The following is an 18,867-nucleotide window of genomic DNA, read 5'->3' on the forward strand; positions in this document are numbered from 1 at the left end:
CTTCCCAGTGTAACCTGGAGAGAAGGATAAGACCAATCAACAGCATATTTTGAATTGCTGGTAAATTTAGTCAATAAGGAGTTTCTAATCAAGGAAGGAACAAGTCTTTGCATACTGAACGATCCTGTGATTTAAACAACCATGGGAAGCTCCTGGGTTTTGGCTAACGAAACTGCACTTCTGTTTCACAGGCTGCGGATCCTACCTGATCCCTGTCCACAATACAGCTAAGTTCCTATAAAAACCATACTGCATCATGCTCATCCAGCTAATGGAAAACCGTGATTGGAAAGCTAAAGCAGATAAACATGCAACATTACGTGTGCAAAATGAACCAGCCTCAAAAATATCTGTTAACCAGGGCACCTGGCTGGTTCAATTGGTAGAGCATGTGACTTTTGATCTTGAGGTCGTGAGTTTGAGCCCACGTTGGGCGTAGGGATTACTTAAAAAAAAAAAAAAAATCTATTTACCAACTAGCTATTCTGGAGGAAAAGAAAACCCCGAATCAACCCACCCTTAAGGCACTGAGAGAGTACCCAGGATTTCCTGCTCCTCGGTGAAGGGAGTAGTGGTAGTGCGAGTAGTGGCTGAATGTGGCACAGTGATTTTCAAGATAAGATCTTACCCCCAACATATAAACATGCAAACACTGAGAATGCTATTTGAAGAGGGAGCGAGATGGTGTGAAGGTTTCCGCACTGTCACATCATCACATCAGGCCCTGGGCCTACTTAGAACTACAAGATGATAATGGAAGAAGCAGTGGACTTCAATCAGTAAAATTCGGATTTAATCTCAGTTCTTTCTATTAATACTTGCATTCTCTTCAGCAAGTCACAATGTCTCAACCTCAATTTCCTCATCTGTAAAACAGGGGTAACTGTATCAACCTCACCAAATTGTCATAGGATTAAATTAGCTAAAAATGTTAGGTTGTTACAACGAAATTCTTCCTTATATTGCTCGACCACATCAGATGACTTTCAAGACTGTGAGTATCTAAATATGCTGTTTCACACTTACAAGAAATTAAGATATAATTCCAGTCAGCAATATGAGAGTCCCTATTCTTCAAGTACTAAACATTACTCCACTCTCTGAAAACAGAAGTGTGATACTTACATAGGAGAAAACCAAAGTACCTTGTTCAGAGTTAAATTTCATTCATTCAGATTACCAAGACAGACCCACTATCACATCAAGACATTCATAATCGTTATCAACCATATTTTGCAGGAGATTCCAAAAGCAGTCTTCAATTCTTTTCTTCCCTTAGCAGAACTGTTCAAATAAAATCTTATGCAGAAGTGAACAGGTAAAACTATTTTTACAAATGTGACGCCGCTCTTGCTTGAAGTCTAAGTGAGAGTCTTGGAGCCCCCCAGTGGCATGGCCCCACTACACTCAGAAAAGCCCAGTATCATACCATGGTTTCTTTTCTTTCTTTTTTTTCTTTTCTTTTCTTTTCTTTTCTTTTCTTTTCTTTTCTTTTCTTTTCTTTCTTTCTTTCTTTCTTCTCTCTTTTCTTTCTTCTCTCTTTCTTTTCTTTCTTTTTTTTTTTTTTTTAAGATTTTTATTTATTTGACTGAGAGAGAGGCAGTGAGAGAGGGAACACAAGCAGGGGGAGTGGGAGAGGGAGAAGCAGGTTTCTTGCTGAGCAGGGAGCCGGATGGTGATGCGGGGCTCGATTCCAGAACGCTGGGATCATGACCTAAGCCAAAGGCAGACACTTAACGACTGAGCCACCCAGCCGCCCCCATAGCATGATTTCTTAATTACCCATGTGAGGTTCCATTCTACCGGGTGGTCAGGATACGGATTCAAAAGTGCAGGCTGGCTGGCTGTGCCTATATTTCCTAAGCTATGGCAACCTAATATGTGAAATACCAATCTCTCTGCACTGAGGGAAAATAAAAATTCTAGATATGCTATAATGGAGCAATCCAAGACTGTGGAATTTTTAGTTTTGTGCTTTATCCATTCCATAATCAGATTCTGCCTAATAGACCAAGCACTCCTGGCTGTAGTACATGAGGCCGTGAGGTCAAGGTCATGAATGTGAAGCACATATGAGCCTATTCGTGCCCCATTGTCTGCAAGATGAAATTCTAGTCATCTTTCAAGGCCTGGTTCAAATCTAACCTCTTCTCTGAAGCTTTCCCTAATTCTCCCTATACTCCCATACCATGCACTGACTCCCCATAGAAAGTATTACTTCCTTCCCTATATTCTCTATGCAGGAACAGCATGGAGTGATGGAGAGAATACAGACATGAATCATTCAACAAACATTTACTGAGGTTCTATTGGGTACCAGATACTACACAAGATAAACACTGGGTTTAAGAACAAACAACACATGATTTCTGCCTTCAGAGAACTTTTAATTTAGTGTAAGAGATACAGATAATTTTCAATATAATGTGGTAGGTAATAATTACAGGCACATAATAGGAGCTCAGAGAAGCACCTAGTCCAGCCTAGAGGAGGTCGTTGAGCTAGGCCTTGAAGATTAGCAACAAGGATGGTGAGGGTTCTCCAGGCAGGAGGAATAACAGCAAGGGCACTGCATGCAAGTATGAGAGACTATGGTCTATCTCAGAAGTACTACAAGTAGTTGATAATTCATTCTTTCTTTTTACCCCTTTCCCTCTTTTTTCATTAAAAAAAATTTTTTTTTCTTTTAAAAAGACTGTAAAATAGGAGAAGATGGATTGCGAAAAATGAGACTGGAAAGGAAGGCAGGTATTGAAAAGTCTTGAATGCCAGACCAAGAAACTTAAACAATCCCACAGTGAGGAATAGGGAGATTTTTAACATTCACACTTTTATTTAAAAACATTTTTGGGGCACCTGGGTGGCTCAGTCATTAAGCGTCTGCCTTCGGCTCAGGGTGTGATTGCGGCATTCTGGAATCGAGCCCCACATCAGGCTCCTCTGCTGGGAGCCTGCTTCTTCCTCTCCCCCTCTCCCTACTTGTGTTCCCTCTCTTACTGGCTGTCTCTCTCTGTCAAATAAATAAATAAAATCTTAAAAAAAATAAAAAATAAAAATAAAAAAATAAAAACACTTTTTAGGGACACCTGGGTGGCTCAGTCGGTTAAGCATCTGCCTCCGGCTCAGGTCATGACCCCAGCATCCTGGCTGACAAATAAATAAATAAAATCTTAAATAAATAAACAAAATTAAATTAAAAAATAAAAACACTTTTTAGGGGTACTTGGGTGACTCAGTCGGTTGGGCGTCTGCCTTCGGTCACATCGGGTTCCCTGCTCAGTGTGGAGCCTGCTTCTCCCTCTCCCTCTGCTTCTCCCCTCCTCCCTGCTTATGCTCTCTCTACTCTCTCTCTCAAATAAATAAATCAAATCTTAAAAAAACATACACTTTTTGAATGCAAAAGTTAACAGACTTAACTTTCAAAAAGTCAAACAATTCAGAATTGCAAAAGTAAAAAGTGAGATTTGCGTTTTGAGCAGACCACTCTGACAGGGATACAGGTTTAAGATTTACAAGATTTTTAGGTTTACAGATTTAAGAGGGTTGAAAAGAGAAAGGGAAGCCAGAGGGAGAATAAGGCAATCGTTCAGCAGAAAGTCAACGACGGTGTGAACCAGGGCAGTGTTGGCAGAGACAGAGAGTACAGGACAGAGCTGAGAAATTCTTTGGAAGTCTAACTTTACCTCTTACTGGCTGTTGTCTCTCTAGGCAAGTCACCTTACTTTTCTGAGCCTTCATTTCTTCACCTGAAAAATGGGAATACCACCACCTACCCTTGAAGGATCATCAAGGGGAATAAATGAGATCATCTATGTCAAGATCCTATTAAAACCTGGCATAAAGTAGGCAATCAACAAATGTGAGTTCCTCTCTCACCCTCTCCCTTTAAGAATTATTTATTTCTGTTTCCTCTGGTAGATTATGAGCTCCTGGAAGGAAGAGACCATTTCTTATTATCGCTGTATTCCCTCAGCATCTGGCACATAAAATATGTTCAATACATGTTTATTGGATGAATAAAGGGTCAGTCAGCTCCACAACATGAGGAAATCTTGTTTCCATAGGCACAGACCAACCCCGGCCCTCAGATCGGCTTCCTCCAGACAGGAGTGGTCTGATCACAAGTGGGAGAGTGAGCAATGACATCCATCAACACTACCCTGGAAAAACACCTGAGAGAGAGCATAACTCCTGCTGAGTGAGAGTAAGAAGCATCATTAGCTAGATGTCCTTTGTCCTATGGAGAAGGAACCAGTGTGTGATTGACTTCCACCCATTTGGCCTTCTCAGGGTGACAGAAGCAGAAATGATGCTTTTAAGAAGCAGTGAGGCTCTCTACCGCCTTCCCGTGCTTCCTTGTCAGCTGCACTGCTGTTGCACTGCTGTCAGTGTTCCTTTGTGTAAGACAGGCGCTGGCAGAGTTTCATTTCTTCGTGACACTCATCCAAGTTTCCCTAAGCCTTGGATCAACGGAGCTAGGTAAAGGCTTAGGAATCTCAGGCCCCATACATTGTATGGTCACAGAGCTCTGTCTCCTCAGGGCCCTGTTTCTATCTGGGGGAAGGCAGGCTTTCCTGGTATCCCACCGCCTTCACTAAGGGCAGTGATGTGATAGGAGGTGTGAGTGACTGAAATAATTCATACCAAGATGCCTTTGCTAAGAAGATCACTAAAATGGCAACCTGACGGACGTTCTTATGGGAGCTGGAGTGGCACCGGACAAATGCAGAGCCTGTCCAAGCATCTTCCCTTCCCATACCTCAGCTTCAAACAAAATCAGCTTGATTCAGAGTGAAATCCAAACCCATGCATGTACCCCACCCGAGACAATCTCATTCATTCTTGCCAATTAAAAAAACAACAAAAATACCGTTGAACTGGCTTTTCTTCAGCTCCAAAACACACTGGGTTAAGCCTTATCTTTCTCCTAGAGAAGAATGGCTCCAGTTACACTTTGTGTCATTGTGTGTAAATGCAGCTTGCAAAACTCCCAATACCCTAGAGGCTGCACAAGTAATTTGTACCCTGAACTTGGACCTGGGGGCTTGCAGCACAATTAAATGTGTACCAGTGTAGACAAGTCAGCTAGAATCTCTCTGAGTGCATGTTTGCTTTACTCCTCTTTGGGAAGAAAAGTTAGGGGGAGGGGGTGTTGGGTAGATAAAGACTATTGGCACATTTGAGGCTTCAACAAAGTCAGCTACATTGAACAGCTCCTGCAATTACAGGCACATTCTCCAACCTAAGATACTGCTCTGTGAACCTCCCACTTTACACACAGAGAATTCTGCTCTGTCATTCCATCTGCAGTTTCTGCTGCAGCCCTTCCTGCTACCCTTCCCACAGATTTCTTTTGAAGCAGGTGGAGGGGGAGGTGGAGGGAACCTAGAGGGTGGTGGTAGATGAAGAAAGGGTTGAGAGGAAGAATCTGTACCAAAAAGGAACCTCTCTTTCGGGAGGGGGGGATACATTTTCACATTACCTAGGGAAGGCAGATGGGGAAGAAATAGGAACACGGGAGGAGAAGGAAACTAAATAAAGAGCACCAACGACCCCTGAGGGCAAAGCACAGGCTCTCTGCGGCACTCACTCAGGCTGCCCAGCTGTCGGATGACATTTGCCAGGGTGATGTTGGTCACGCATTCCAGCTCGCTTCTAACGCTAGGCAACGTCTGACGGCACAGGTGCCTTGGCTCGATGTTCCTCGTTACTAACGGCATGGTGGACCTGCTTCAGGCAATGTTCTGAATGATGAAAAACAACCTAAAAAAGAAATAACAGGAAAGTATTACTCAACCACAAATTCCAGGCACACTAGGGCTGTGTCTTTTTTTTCTTTCCTTTTGTCTTGCTCTGATCTAAAACAGCTTTTAAAAATCTTCTCTCCCCCATCATTTTTTTTCTTTTTTAAGACCCCCCCACTCCCTACAATCTTTAGGGTTTGCTATTAGAAGGCTTGCTGGATAAGTTTAGAAATTCTGAACTGGTGACTGCTGGCTGAGTTACACAGGCAGCATAAAAACCTAAAAACCTTAAAATAACAACTGTGCTCCAACCAACAAGAGTCTCCAGAGGCAAGGAGGCATGGTCCGAAAACAGTCCATTCAGCAGGCTCTGGAGGGTACAGACGGATCCTATCTTTGGTGTGTCCATAATCAAGACAGATCAGATTCTAGATGATCAATTATAAGGATCAAAAAAGAGCTACTGTCATCCGATAATCTCCACAATGAAATTAAGTTGCCAATAGTGATTCCACTGATGTACATCAGGACATAACTTCTCCAGTTCTTCCTGATGGATGACTGCTAATGTACAGCTGAACACTAGCTGCCAATGTCTATCAACAGTACTAAAGTTTCATCTGTAAATTGACAGAATTAAAGAATATCAAGGAAAGTTTTACATGTTCAATATGTCAAACACGATGCTGAGCAAACTGTGCTGTAAGATTCCCTAGTCCTTTCTCTTCTACTGAACAGCTCCCTTTCTCTTTCTCTCTCTCTCTCTCTCTCTCTCTCTCTCTCTCATCCGGTTCAACACACCTGGGCCAAAGGCTCTTGAGACAGCAGGAAGTGTCTGGAGCAGATCCGGAAACCTTCCAGTTACCATTTCTTATCCTGTCAGCTGAGCCCCTTTCCCTAGGAAATCCCCCACCACTTCAGGTTCATGCTGAGCTATTGTTTTCGAATTAGATTACCAAATTCCTAGCTTTACAAGCATAGGAGGAGGTTTTAGTCTCAACAAAATGGGTATGACTACAGCCAAAGGCACACTGGACTGGTCCTGTTTCTGTATCTTGAGAAACTGAAGAAATTTACAACAGCGTAATGGTTTTCATGCTAGGGAAAATGCAAATTTGCTTCAAATGAAAAGGTAAAGCATAAAGGTAACATACCCACATCCCCAATATTGCAAACTCCTCATATATATATATATATATATATTTTTTTTTTAAAGCAAAGCAGAGGTTTACTTACATCAAATCTTAAAACACCAGCTCATCACCAAAAAAAGTTGACTGTGAATACAAAATGCTTAAATCAAGCGAAGTACCGTAGATCTTAAAAGTGAACCAACATACTGTCTGACCAAAAGGAAAAGAAAAAAAAAAACCCTTCAGGCTCAAAGGGGGAGTAGAACCCTTTGGAACAGACTGCTCCTTGTTATGGACATTCTGATCTACTAAGAGTAAAAATAAAACAGGAAGCCAGCAGCTTGGGGAACAAGATTTCCTGTCACCAACAGCAACAGCCCAAGAACCAAGAGAATCAGCTGTTTGCTCATAACTTTGAACCTCCCTTTAATAGTCACTATGTGGCAGCTGTGCCTATCTTTGGGGTGCAGAGGTGTTTCCTGAATATTTGTCTACTGTCTAAGGAAATAACTTTCATTCCGTTCCTCTGCTAAGTTACCCTTTGACTCAACAGGTTTTCTAATCCAAACTCTGGACTTTCCCTTCCAGTCTAACTCTTCTTTTACAGGATGTAGGGGGTTATCAGGTACCAGGACGCAGTCGTTAGGAACTCACTGGTGAAGAGTTTAAAACAAGAAAGGAGGCAGGAGGTTACAAATTAAAGAACCTCACAGGGCTCTGTACACCATCCTTTGGATGTTCTTAGGTTCTCAAATTTCAAGCTTTCTGGAAGAACCAGAAATTCAATGATGCAGCCAGAGATGACTGAAAACAGCCACTGTAGCTCCCTCTATTTGCAATCATTTCAGTATTTGTTACAGCTTCTCAAAGAAGCTAAAGAAGCTAAAGAAGCCAGATTCCCTTGAAATTCTGTGCTGAATGTGGCCACTGACAATACATTCCAGACATTCTCTCTGGACACCTAATGGAAACAGGATTCCAGATGGCCAGGTACATGTACAACTAGGGGCCAGGGAAGGGGCACTTCTAACACCTCAGCACTTTAGCATTTATGCTTTCCCAACGGCCTTGAGTAAGCAGACACAAATGGAGTCAACTCTATGTCATATGGGCGGGGAACCAAGTTTTCAATATCAAGATGGTTTTCTCTTACCAAAAAAGCTAGTTGCCACAACCAGCTAGAGAGTACTCAAGAAATGACAATATGTAAGTATCTATCAAGACAAAACAATTAGAAAAGTAAATCTGCTACTAAACGAAGTCATTTAGGGGCGCCTGGGTGGCTAAGTCTACTAAGCGTCTGCCTTCAGCTCAGGTCATGATCCCCAAGTCCAGGGATAGAGCCCCTCAGCACCCTGCTCAGCGGGGAGTCTGCTTCTCCCTCTGCCCCTCACCCCATTTGCGTGCGCTCTCTCTCTCTCCCTCAAATAAGTAAATAAAATCTTTTTTAAAAATAATAAAAAATTTTAAAAAGCCATTTAATATATTTCAGAACCACCAAAGAGACAAGATTGCCTGTTATATAGAATTACCTGATTCACTGTTCATTTTCCTTTTGGATAATCAAAGTTAGTTATATTCAGTGTAAGAAGTACAGAATTATGCATGATCCGAAAACACAACGGTAATTAGACCAAGAAAAAAAAAAAGTCTACATTCCAGTGAAGATAAAACTTAGAAATGGGCAAAGACTTCCAAGGCTCTTGACTCAACTCAGCTTCAAGTTGTGGAGTTGAAACATACTTGGGTTCGTACCCTGACTCTGACACCTTACTAGCTGTATAATCTCGGGCAATTTTCCTAGAGACATTAAATAATTTAACATACATAAAATGTCCACTATAGGGCTAAGAGAAAAAAGGTAGTTATTTGTAGTTCCATGGACCCTAGGAAAATCTTCCTGTAAAATCAATTTTATTCATTGATAAAATATTTTTTAAACACTTTTAACTATGGAATGCAATATTCACACAAATTTAAAGAAGAAACCCTAGACTTTTATAACATTTAGTGAGTTTTGTTTGTTTTTTTCTGGAGGTTGCTCCCAGCCAGGCTTCTGGATCTCTTGAAGAACGTACATTCTCTCTCCGCTCTTTCACACTGAGTTCTTCATCTGATCCACAGAACAAAGAAAATGATTAGAGTGACTATTTTCTCAACTCTCCTCAAGACTGTACATAACTAGCACCATTCCAGATGCATTGGAGAAAAAGTTAATACATTACATACAATGGATGCCTAATGGCATTTGGGTTTAATTCTCTCATGGAAATCCAGTTGAGAAAGACTCCTCTATCATCAGTAGTCATTTAGTGGAAAATTTGTGGAGTACTGGATGTTTAGAAACCACTGAATTAAGGAAGTGACATGGTCAAATTTGCATTTTAGACAAATCATTCTACCAGAAGCAAAGATGTTATATTTGGGCAGGAGAAGGCTGGAGGTAAACAGATCAGTTGGGACTCTTCACAGGCTAAGAAAGAAACCATAGAAAAGGAGAGGCCCACTACAGCTAGCAAATATGAACCGAGAAGCCAGACAGGTTGCAGTGGTGAGTCCATCCCTTCAAGTCCTATTTGCTGCTCCCTCCTGATACTCCAGAGTACAGCTATATTCACAAAGTGATAAAATGTATGTTTCTTTATTAAAAGTATCATGAAAAGAGGTAAATGCTAATGCCAGTGACAGAAGAGAAAGTGAAGAAATCTAAGAACGTAGTGGTTCTCAGCTGGAAAAAGAAGTTTGGGATCCATGAAAGAGTGAATGAACTGTCTTCATAGAATCAATCAAGCTCTTTTTCAGTTATATTTTACTTTGATTAGGGAAACTATGCTATAGTGATATTTGCTAATTTGGGGATTTGAGGTCTTATACCTTGGGAGATGCTACACAGGAAAGGAATTAGAACTACCGAGAAGATAAAAGTTACTGGGAAATCGATTTCAATTTAGTTAGTTCCTTTTAATTAGAGCTGTCCTATATTAGAATGGGTTTTCTTCAGAGGTTATGAGTGCCTACAATCCTCTGGATGACCAGCTATCAAGAATGTTGCGGGAGACATTCTCATATTGTAAGATGCTGATGTTGAGAGGTCAGACTGGATGACTTCTACAATGCCTTCTAAATCAAAGATGATATAATTCTTACTCTGGGTTTCAGTTTCTTCATCTGTAAAATAAAGGGACTAAGCCAGATGATTTCCTACAAGTTCTAAAATTCCTAGATTTGCTTCTACCTAAGTTGCCATAACCTCCTCACTGGCCAAAGTCTAATATCCAACATCCACTGCATTCTGAACCCAAGGCCAGAGGTGGGTCTAAGAAATGTAGAGAGGGGTGGATTATGGCTATGAATCAAACCCTTCTCCAGATCTAGATCCATCTAAAGTTACTAGGACCTGTAGGATATAGAATGGTCCAAAGGATGTTCCAGACAGAGTCCTGAAGTTAAGTTATTTACACCCTGGGAGGCTCCCAGGTTTATCTGGGAGTTAGCTATCCAAGTATGTCCAAAGGAAAATTTGGCTTTGCAACAGTTCCAGACATGTAGCCAGACTCAGCAGCAACCCCATCTTTACTCCTGGCTATTTTCAGCCTAAGGGACTTGAGAATGAGTCTGAGAACAAATAAAAGACTTTAGGCATCCCTCCCTAGCCATGGCCTGGCAGTATACAGGCCAGTCTAAACTGTCAGTACCATGGTGGGATTCATGCTTTGAACTGGAAATTGGATGAGTGTTCTCTCAGGACCCTTCAAACAGTAAGATTCTACAAGTTTGTAAATTAGAAGTTATCACGAAATATTTATATATCATATGTTGTCAATGTGAAGTCAAAAGGAGACTCTGAGATCTGCCCTACACTTTTACAACTCTGATCCCAACACTCTGAGGCAGAAGTGGTGTGAGGTGAGAAAAACTGAAAGGGAGGAAGAAGGTAATGAAGGAAGGCTACATATAAGAGAGGACACATTCATCTGTATCCCACTCTGAATTCCTGTCATTACCAGGACAGAAGATAGATGACTGCTCATTTTGGCAGCAGTATTTATCACTAGCCATTTATTATAAATAAATATACAATACTTCATGTACAGCCAAGGTCACTGATAACACCTGCAGATTTCTATCGTTACATCCAAAAGTAAGTATATCTGAGCTATAGCAATAACCATAACAACAGAAATGCTTCTCAAGGCAGTTCCTCTTTGAAACACACCCCCAAAATGCTGATCAGCAGTAACAGGGGATGAGAACATGTGGGGATGTTATATGTGTGGCAATTAGGACTTCTGCTTTCACTTCAGCATTTCCCACTGTACTATAGTTAACAGCACTTTGGATGGGGGTATATGAGAAGAGCTTTACTTTGTAGACCAGTTTCCTCTTTCATGAGACAAATTTCTTTATTTTAAAGAATATGCATTCCACAGGGGTTCAAAAATTTCAATTGAAAAGTCAAATAATTATTTTATTTCAAAATGACAGACAACACACAGGCCTGCTGTAATCTAAATCTATTAAAATGTTTAAATTGCATACAGCAGTCCTCACTACCATGCAGCAACCACAAGGAAGAATGCCTCATTAAAGACTTAAGCACCCACCCACTTCCTGTTGAAATACAGGGTGAGGCTGAACCTACAAATATAACTAGACTCCCTCCAAACACAAGGAATTACTGACAAATCAGTTTAGGTCACTGGAGTAATGTCTAAAAGGGAGAGCGAGACAGAAATGGAACTACTATAGTGGAGAGAGAACCAAAAAAAGCTTATTTGTGATCTAAAACCAGGAGAAACTTCCAATTTCCTAAAGTAATGACAATGGCTATGAACCTACATTCAATAAATCTAAGGCTCCTTCTTGTCCTGATTTGGTTTGGGGAAAGTGGCCCAGGAAACAGGACCTCTGAATTCCAGTATCTTACTCCTTGAGCACACTGTACATCTATCAAGAACCATTCACACCTGGTAATTCCATAACTTCTTATTACCTTTTGAGGGCAATACCACCTTTTGTTCTTACCTTTATTACTCTTTAGACTCTGATCATAGCTTTGCTCTTAAAGCTAAAACTGGGGGATCACTTTCGCCTCTAAAATTGTTTTTTTCTAGTATCAACTAGTCCATAGAAGACCGCCTCTTAAATGGCCAAAATGAGGCTCTATTTCAGTGTGATCGTCTGGTTGTCCAAAAGAAAATACATTTAAATGGCAGAGTTGGAAACCTGATTCTAGTTCTTAATCTAATAATGACTGGCAAACAGGGAAAAAAATTTCAATTCATTCTTCTAGTACAGCTTTGGGCTGCACTAAAAAAATGCTCAAAAGATGTATATTAAACTGAAATTTTGAAAATAAAATAAACTGAAATTTTGTTTGCGAAGTATTCTGATCTCCAAAGGAAAGATTTATTCACATAAAATATTTCTTATATCTCTACCCTGGCCCAAGTTCCCTGTTATGTATCCACTTACAATACACAGGGTCTGCAATGTTATCACTGATGACTTTCAGTTACAAACACAAAGTTCATTTCACATTCCCCATCTAATGCCAATTTCTAGCAATACCCAATTCATCAAAATGCAATGGTCTGAAATACTCCAAACTATCCACCTAAATGGGCTTACTTTTACTGATTGAATATATATAAATTTTCAATCATTTTACACAGAAACGGAGAAATCTTACCCCTGGTATTTGTGGGTACTCAAGTACCAGATTTCTTTCAGTTATAGTCATTAATTCAGCATTAAATTCACATAGGAGTTTAACTAGAATTTAAATAAAAAATTGGAAAGAAAAAAATAATCACAGAGGAGTTTAACAAGAAAAACAACTAAGTTGCTCTGAAAAACAAATGCCAACACACAAAACAAAGTATCAAGCCTCTACAAATCAATTCATTTAGAGCCAAGATTACCAGAAATATGCCAATAACTCACACAAGCTCCAATCAAGTATCCATTTATAAGAGCTTCTTTTTTTTTTTTATCTCCAATGACAGAAAGAGTGATCTCCAGGGGTGCCGGGGTGACTCAGTAGGTTAAGCATCTGCCTTCGGCTCCGGTCACGGTCCCAGGGTCCTGGGATCGAGCCTGTCAGGCTCTCGGCTCGGTGGGGACCCTGCTTCTCCCTCTCCCTCTGCCTGCCACTCTCCCTGCTGGTACATGCTCTCTCTCTCAAATAAATAAAATCTTAAAAAAAGAGAGAGAGAGAGAAAGAGAAATCTCCAGTTAGTGGTCCCTAAAAATTTGAGATAAGAGTATAGATACAGAATGTATTCCTCTTGGGGCACCTGGGTGCCTCAGTCAGTTTAAGTAACCCACTCTTGATTTCGGTTCAGGTCATGATCTCAGGGTTGTGAGATGGAGCCCCGCATGGGGCTCAGCACGGAGTCTGCTTGAGATTCTCTCTCCCTCTCCCTCTGTTCCTCCCTTCTCATGCTCATGGTCTCTCTCTCTATAAAATAAATAAAATCTTGGGGTGCCTGGGCGGCACAGCGTTTAAGCGTCTGCCTTCGGCTCAGGGCGTGATCCCGGCGTTATGGGATCGGGCCCCACGTCAGGCTCCTCTGCTGTGAGCCTGCTTCTTCCTCTCCCTCTCCCCTTGCTTGTGTTCCCTCTCTCGCTGGCTGTCTCTATCTCTGTCGAATAAATAAAATCTTTTAAAAAATAAATAAATAAAATCTTAAAAAAAAAAAAAAAAAGCATTCCCCTCCAAGTACCTGGGCTTGTGATACATATGGGAACATACTGTTGATTTTTATGGAAAAACATCTAATCCCACTTTACTACCTCCTTCAAAGGTAAAGAGGGTGGGGCTAAGTATAACCTTTCTTTCCTGGTTCTTGCAAGTAGCAGTGAGTATTGAACTAGGTTAAGCTCCCTAGAGACAAGTCACTGGAGCAACCACTGGTATATCAGATACAGAGGCACGTTTGAAAAAGAGGGAGGAAGGAGGTATTCAGAACCGAATCACATATCAGGCACTGAGTCTCCTTTCATCCTGCCAGCTGTCTAACCATTCATTTTATTCATTTTTATTTTTATTTATTTATTTGTTCTTTTGAAGATTTTATTTATTTATTTGACAGAGAAAGACAGCCAGTGAGAGAGGGAACACAAGCAGGGGGAGTGGGAGAGGAAGAAGCAGGGTCCTAGCAGAGAAGCCTGATGTGGGACTCAATCCCAGAATGCTGGGATCACGCCCTGAGCCGAAGGCAGACGCTTAACAACTGCACCACCCAGGCGCCCCATTTTTATTTTTTTTTAATATTTTATTTTTAAGTAATCTCTACACCCAACGTGGGGCTCGAACTCACAACCCTGAGATCAAGAGTCACACGCTTTTCCGACTGAGTCAGCCAGGCACCCAGGCACCCCTAACTCTTCATTTTAATCTCTATGATGCCTCACTTCATATTTAAAGCTTCTCTCTGGGGTAACTGCTCCCTCTCTGGGATGGAAAGGCCAAAAAAAAAAAAAAAACAAAACAAAAACAAAAACCGACTTTACACAACTGAGAAAGGCCAGGGGAAAAAAGGTTGCAGAGCAACAACAAAAAAGGAGATTCAGCAAAATGTTTTGCTGACAGCTCAGAGCAACACACAAACACACTGTGTGGTCATGGCGCAGGCAAAAGAGGCAGTCCTGGATGTGACTGTTAATACACCAACCTAAGTAAGGAGCGAGACTTAGCAATCACAGCTGCATCTGAACACCAGAGAGTGGAAGTATGGGGCGAACTGCCATGCAATTCCATATCAACTGTTCTATTGTGCCAGCTGTAACAAGAATTCATTCCTGAAAAAGTGTCACACACTCATCTGTCACTAACGGCCAAGCCGCCAGCAACTGACTAAGAGTCAGCAGCTAAGGGCAGCTGTACATCTACCTCCTCTCACAAGGTCTATTCACCACTCAAAATATGGGATTTATAAGGAAAAGTCCTGGGCAGAGGGAAAGTAAGTACCCATTCTTTTCTTTCTACCCTCAGTTTACTAGGCAGTTACCAAAACCCTCAAAACCTCATCAGCAGTGGTGTCGAATAGCAAGAGCATGGACAGTACAACACAGAGGTATGGGTTTCAATTCACTACTGCCGAATTTTAGCTTTAGGACCTTGGTGAGCAATGAAATCTCTTGTTTCCTAATCTGTTATAGTATAATGATTCCTAGTTTGTAAGGCTGTGGTGAAGAAAAATGAAATAACGCATGTATGAAATGCTTAACACAGTGCATGGCACAAAATAATTATAATAGTAGCCATAGTGATGGGCGCCTGGCAGACTCAGTCAGTAGAGCATGTGACTCTTGATCTTGGGGTCATGAGTTCAAACCCCACACTGGACATACAGCTTACTTAAAAAAAAAAAAAACCACTAGTGATTGTTGTTGTAGAAGTAAGAGTAGGGGTAGTGGAGGTACTAGTTCTACACATACCTAGCATTTAACTATGTGCAAGGCACCGTTCTAAATGTTTTATATGTGGTTCTCAACCACTAAACAAAACTATTAATAAGTTTCAGGTTGTATTAACAGTTAATTATAGTACCCTTATCAATCAATGCATATTTATCAAGTAGACACTAAAAGACACAAAGAAGTATAAATCTGTCCCTTGACTCCAAGAGCTTATAATTTAATTGAGGAGGCAGATAAAACCACAGTTAAGTAACAATACAGCAAATAAATAGAAGTTCAGTTATCAAATGAATGATGCAGTCAGTGATGACAATAGAAAGGATGAAAAGATCACTGTGAACTGACTCCCTGGAATAAAGTTCTGGGCAGGATTTGGATATAACAAAGAGGGATATACTTATCATGATGAATCCTGAGTAATGTATAGAATTGTTGAATGCTATATTATACACCTGAAACTAACATAACACTGCACGTTAATTATACTGGAATTAAAATTAAAAACTTAATTAAAAAATACATCTAGGGGCATCTGGTTGGCTCAATCTGTAGAGCATGCAACTCTTGATCTTGGGGTTGTGAGTTCAAGTCCCACACTGGGGGGTACAGATTGATTAGTTAAAAATAAAATCTTAAAAAAATACATCTAAAACGTTAAAAAAAATAAGGGGGAAGGTTTTCCAGGTGGGGGTAATATAAGCAGAAGTCTTGAACTCTACCACTAAGAATTTATGGAAAGGTCACAATTCTAATGGGCTTTTTACCGCATTTCATCAAATCTAAGATGCCACTGAATGTGAGATGTACTATGATTCAAGAGATGTTAATATGTGGGGCAGACATACATCTCAGAATCAATGAAATATACTTCTTTTTCTATATTATGAGAGGGTAGACAAGATGACCTATAAAGTTCTCTCCAACCCGAAAATGCCATGTGTGATTCTTGAACTTAAGATGTGTAAGAGAATATTCAAATTTCACCAAACCATCAATACCATAAGAACAAAGATGGTAAAAATGAGAGACTGGAACCCTACTCCACTAATTATTTGCAAGGCTACGTATATTTACGTCCTAACCAGTATGTTCTTATTTTCCTTTATATACTTGAACACAGTTATAATCGCTGTTTCAATATCCTTGTTTACTAATTCCAACATCTCTGTCATTTTTGTTTCTACTGACTGATTTTTCTCCTGGTTGTGGACCACAATTCCTAGTAAATATGATAACTTCTGATTAGATGTTAGACATTATGATTTTACAGTGTTGAATATCTAGCATTGTTGTCTTGGTTTCAAAAGTGTTGGACTTTATTCTCGTAGGCAGTTAAGTTACTTTTGGTTCAGTTTGGTACCTGTGAGGCTTGTTTTTAAGCTCTGTCAGGGTGGCTCTAGAGTAGCCTACACTCTATGGATATTCTAGCCCCAGGGCAAAGATGTGGCCTCCTCTTCGATCAATACTGGATGCTCCCGGTAAGCACCATGGGCTTTCCATTCTGGCTGGTAGGAACTCAAACACCTCCCTGCTCTGGGAACAGTTAGCTCACATCTTCCTGGTCACTCTTTCCCCAATCTCCCTCAGTGTGACCCTAGTCATGTGTGTGGTCAGCAAAGATTCAAGGGGACTCTGAGGAGATTTCTAGGCAGTTCTTTATCGCTTCCCCCTTTCCAGAACTCACCCACACAGCTTTCAGTTGCCTCAGCTTCCCTCAAACTATAATCTGTCTCTTCAGTTCAGCAAGACCAGCATGCTGTGCTTGGAATCCCCCTCCCTGCTCCACGGTTAGAAGAGACATCTAGAGAGAAAGCCAGGGTAATCACAGGACTCGCCTCCTTTATTTTCCTTCTCACAGGGATCACAGCCCTGTGCTTCCTGTTTAAGTCAGGGTTGATTTCCATTCTACTTTTGCAAGGCCCTCAATAATAAAGAAGTATTCTAAAATTCTTAAAGTCAGATTCTTCAAACACATACTATGGAGTACTTTTAGGAACAACAGGAAAAAGGAGGTGTCCTGAAATCAAACAAACAAGAAAGCACTGAAAACAGGTAGGATACCATCACTATAAGCATATAACATATCTGGATAACATATTTAATTAATTTTTTGAATGATTAGAATTGAAAACAATGACAAAGTTCTTGGCTTTTTTAAAAAATTATGTTCAGTTAGCCACTGTATAGTTCATCAATAGTTTCTGGTGTGGTGTTCAGTGATTCCTTAGTTGCATGTAACAAAAATAGGGAACGCTTCATGAATTTGCGTGCCATCCTTGCACAGGGGTCATGTTACTCTTCCTCGTATCGTTCCAATTTTAGTATATGTGCTGCCGAAGCAAGCACAAGTTCTTCTTTTCTTAAAGCTACTACTCATATAGGTACCTACCACCCTCAAAAATCAATATATCTTGGTGAACCCAGAGGCATGTTCCGGCATGGGATTCAAGGATTTCCTGAGCCACTAGTTATGATTTTGTGCTGGTTAATCTCTCTGAGCCTCATCACCTGTACAATGGGCAAAATAAAACCTACCTCATACAATGGTACTAAAGAGAAAATGAGATCACGTATGTGAGCCTTCTAGAGGCATGTCTAACACCCAGTAGGTACTCAGTAACTGATAGCTCTCATGACTATTAATTCAAAAGAATGCTGAGTTTGTTTGGACTCACCTCCTAGTGGTAATGAAATAATTTAAGGAAAGCAGGTCAGATTAAACAGCACTGAACACTACACAAAGGGTTCTCCTAATTGGTCCTCTTTTCTTCAGTCTCAGTGGAGGCCAAGTAGCAGGTGGGGTCTCTTTATCTTCTGAGACAGGCTCTCTGGGAGTGTAGAGACAAATGCTGGGAAAGAAATGGATGGCCTCTGCTTACAATATACCAATTTTAAAAATTAAGATAAAGGGTATCAGTCTTCCAAATCATAGTCAAGAATCAGCTCAGTATTTTCACTTTACATACTTTGAAAGAAAAACAGTCTCAAAGGGACTATTATCTGGATTGTGGCATTTCTTTAAAAAAATCCTTTCATCTTAAAGGCCCAAGGCAAATGTCACTGCTTCTAAGAAGCCTTCCTTGACTCTTCTAGTCTGAAGTCATTTCTCCCTTTCCAAAACTGCCAGAGAGGTATGCAGAACCTCTTCCATGGCAGTCACTACATTCTATTTTGTAGTACAGATTTTTGGAGTGTACAATTCTTTGAGTACAGGAATGGAAAAACAAAGTTTCTTTCAACCTAACAGAAGTAGTAGTAACAGCAGCTAAGGGTGGGGATTCTTAAAACTTCTTTGTATATTATAGTGTCTGCTCAATAAATGTTTGCTGAATTCCTACAACATGCCCAGTATTTATTCACATTTTCTTATATATCTCTAATCCTCAAAACAGTACTGTAAGGTAAATATTAGGGCTCTGATTTTTACAGGTGAGAGAACTAAAACTAAGAGCAGTTCTGCAACTTTATCAAAGTCACACAGCTTTTAACCCAGGTGCATCCATGTCAAAAGTTTATGCCTTTGCCATGACACCACACTGACTCTTCACAAAACACCCACACCA

The 18,867-nt window shown here is 40.5% G+C and overlaps 1 protein-coding gene and 1 non-coding gene across 3 annotated transcripts in view; both read right to left on the bottom strand.

Moving 5' to 3' along the window:
- WASF2 (WASP family member 2) overlaps positions 1-18,867 on the bottom strand; it is a 74,383-nt gene that overhangs the window by 15,702 nt on the left and 39,814 nt on the right. The window contains exons 1-2 of one of the 2 annotated variants that reach the window (XM_011228985.3): positions 6,981-7,167; positions 5,591-5,763 (exon numbers count right to left, since the gene is read on the bottom strand). In XM_011228985.3, coding sequence (XP_011227287.2) covers positions 5,591-5,720 — 130 coding nt within the window. In that variant the 5' untranslated portion in view covers positions 5,721-5,763; positions 6,981-7,167. Of the gene's footprint in view, positions 1-5,590; positions 5,764-6,980; positions 7,168-18,867 lie in introns of those variants that run through there. The other variant, XM_002913319.4, reaches the window with a different exon arrangement.
- On the bottom strand, positions 17,544-17,650 carry LOC117801210. Its single transcript, XR_004623740.1, has one exon. It is a non-coding gene; the product is annotated as a U6 spliceosomal RNA (small nuclear RNA).

The sequence above is a fragment of the Ailuropoda melanoleuca genome, chromosome 2 (genome assembly GCF_002007445.2).
Source record: "Ailuropoda melanoleuca isolate Jingjing chromosome 2, ASM200744v2, whole genome shotgun sequence".
In the NCBI taxonomy this organism is placed as follows: domain Eukaryota; kingdom Metazoa; phylum Chordata; class Mammalia; order Carnivora; family Ursidae; genus Ailuropoda; species Ailuropoda melanoleuca.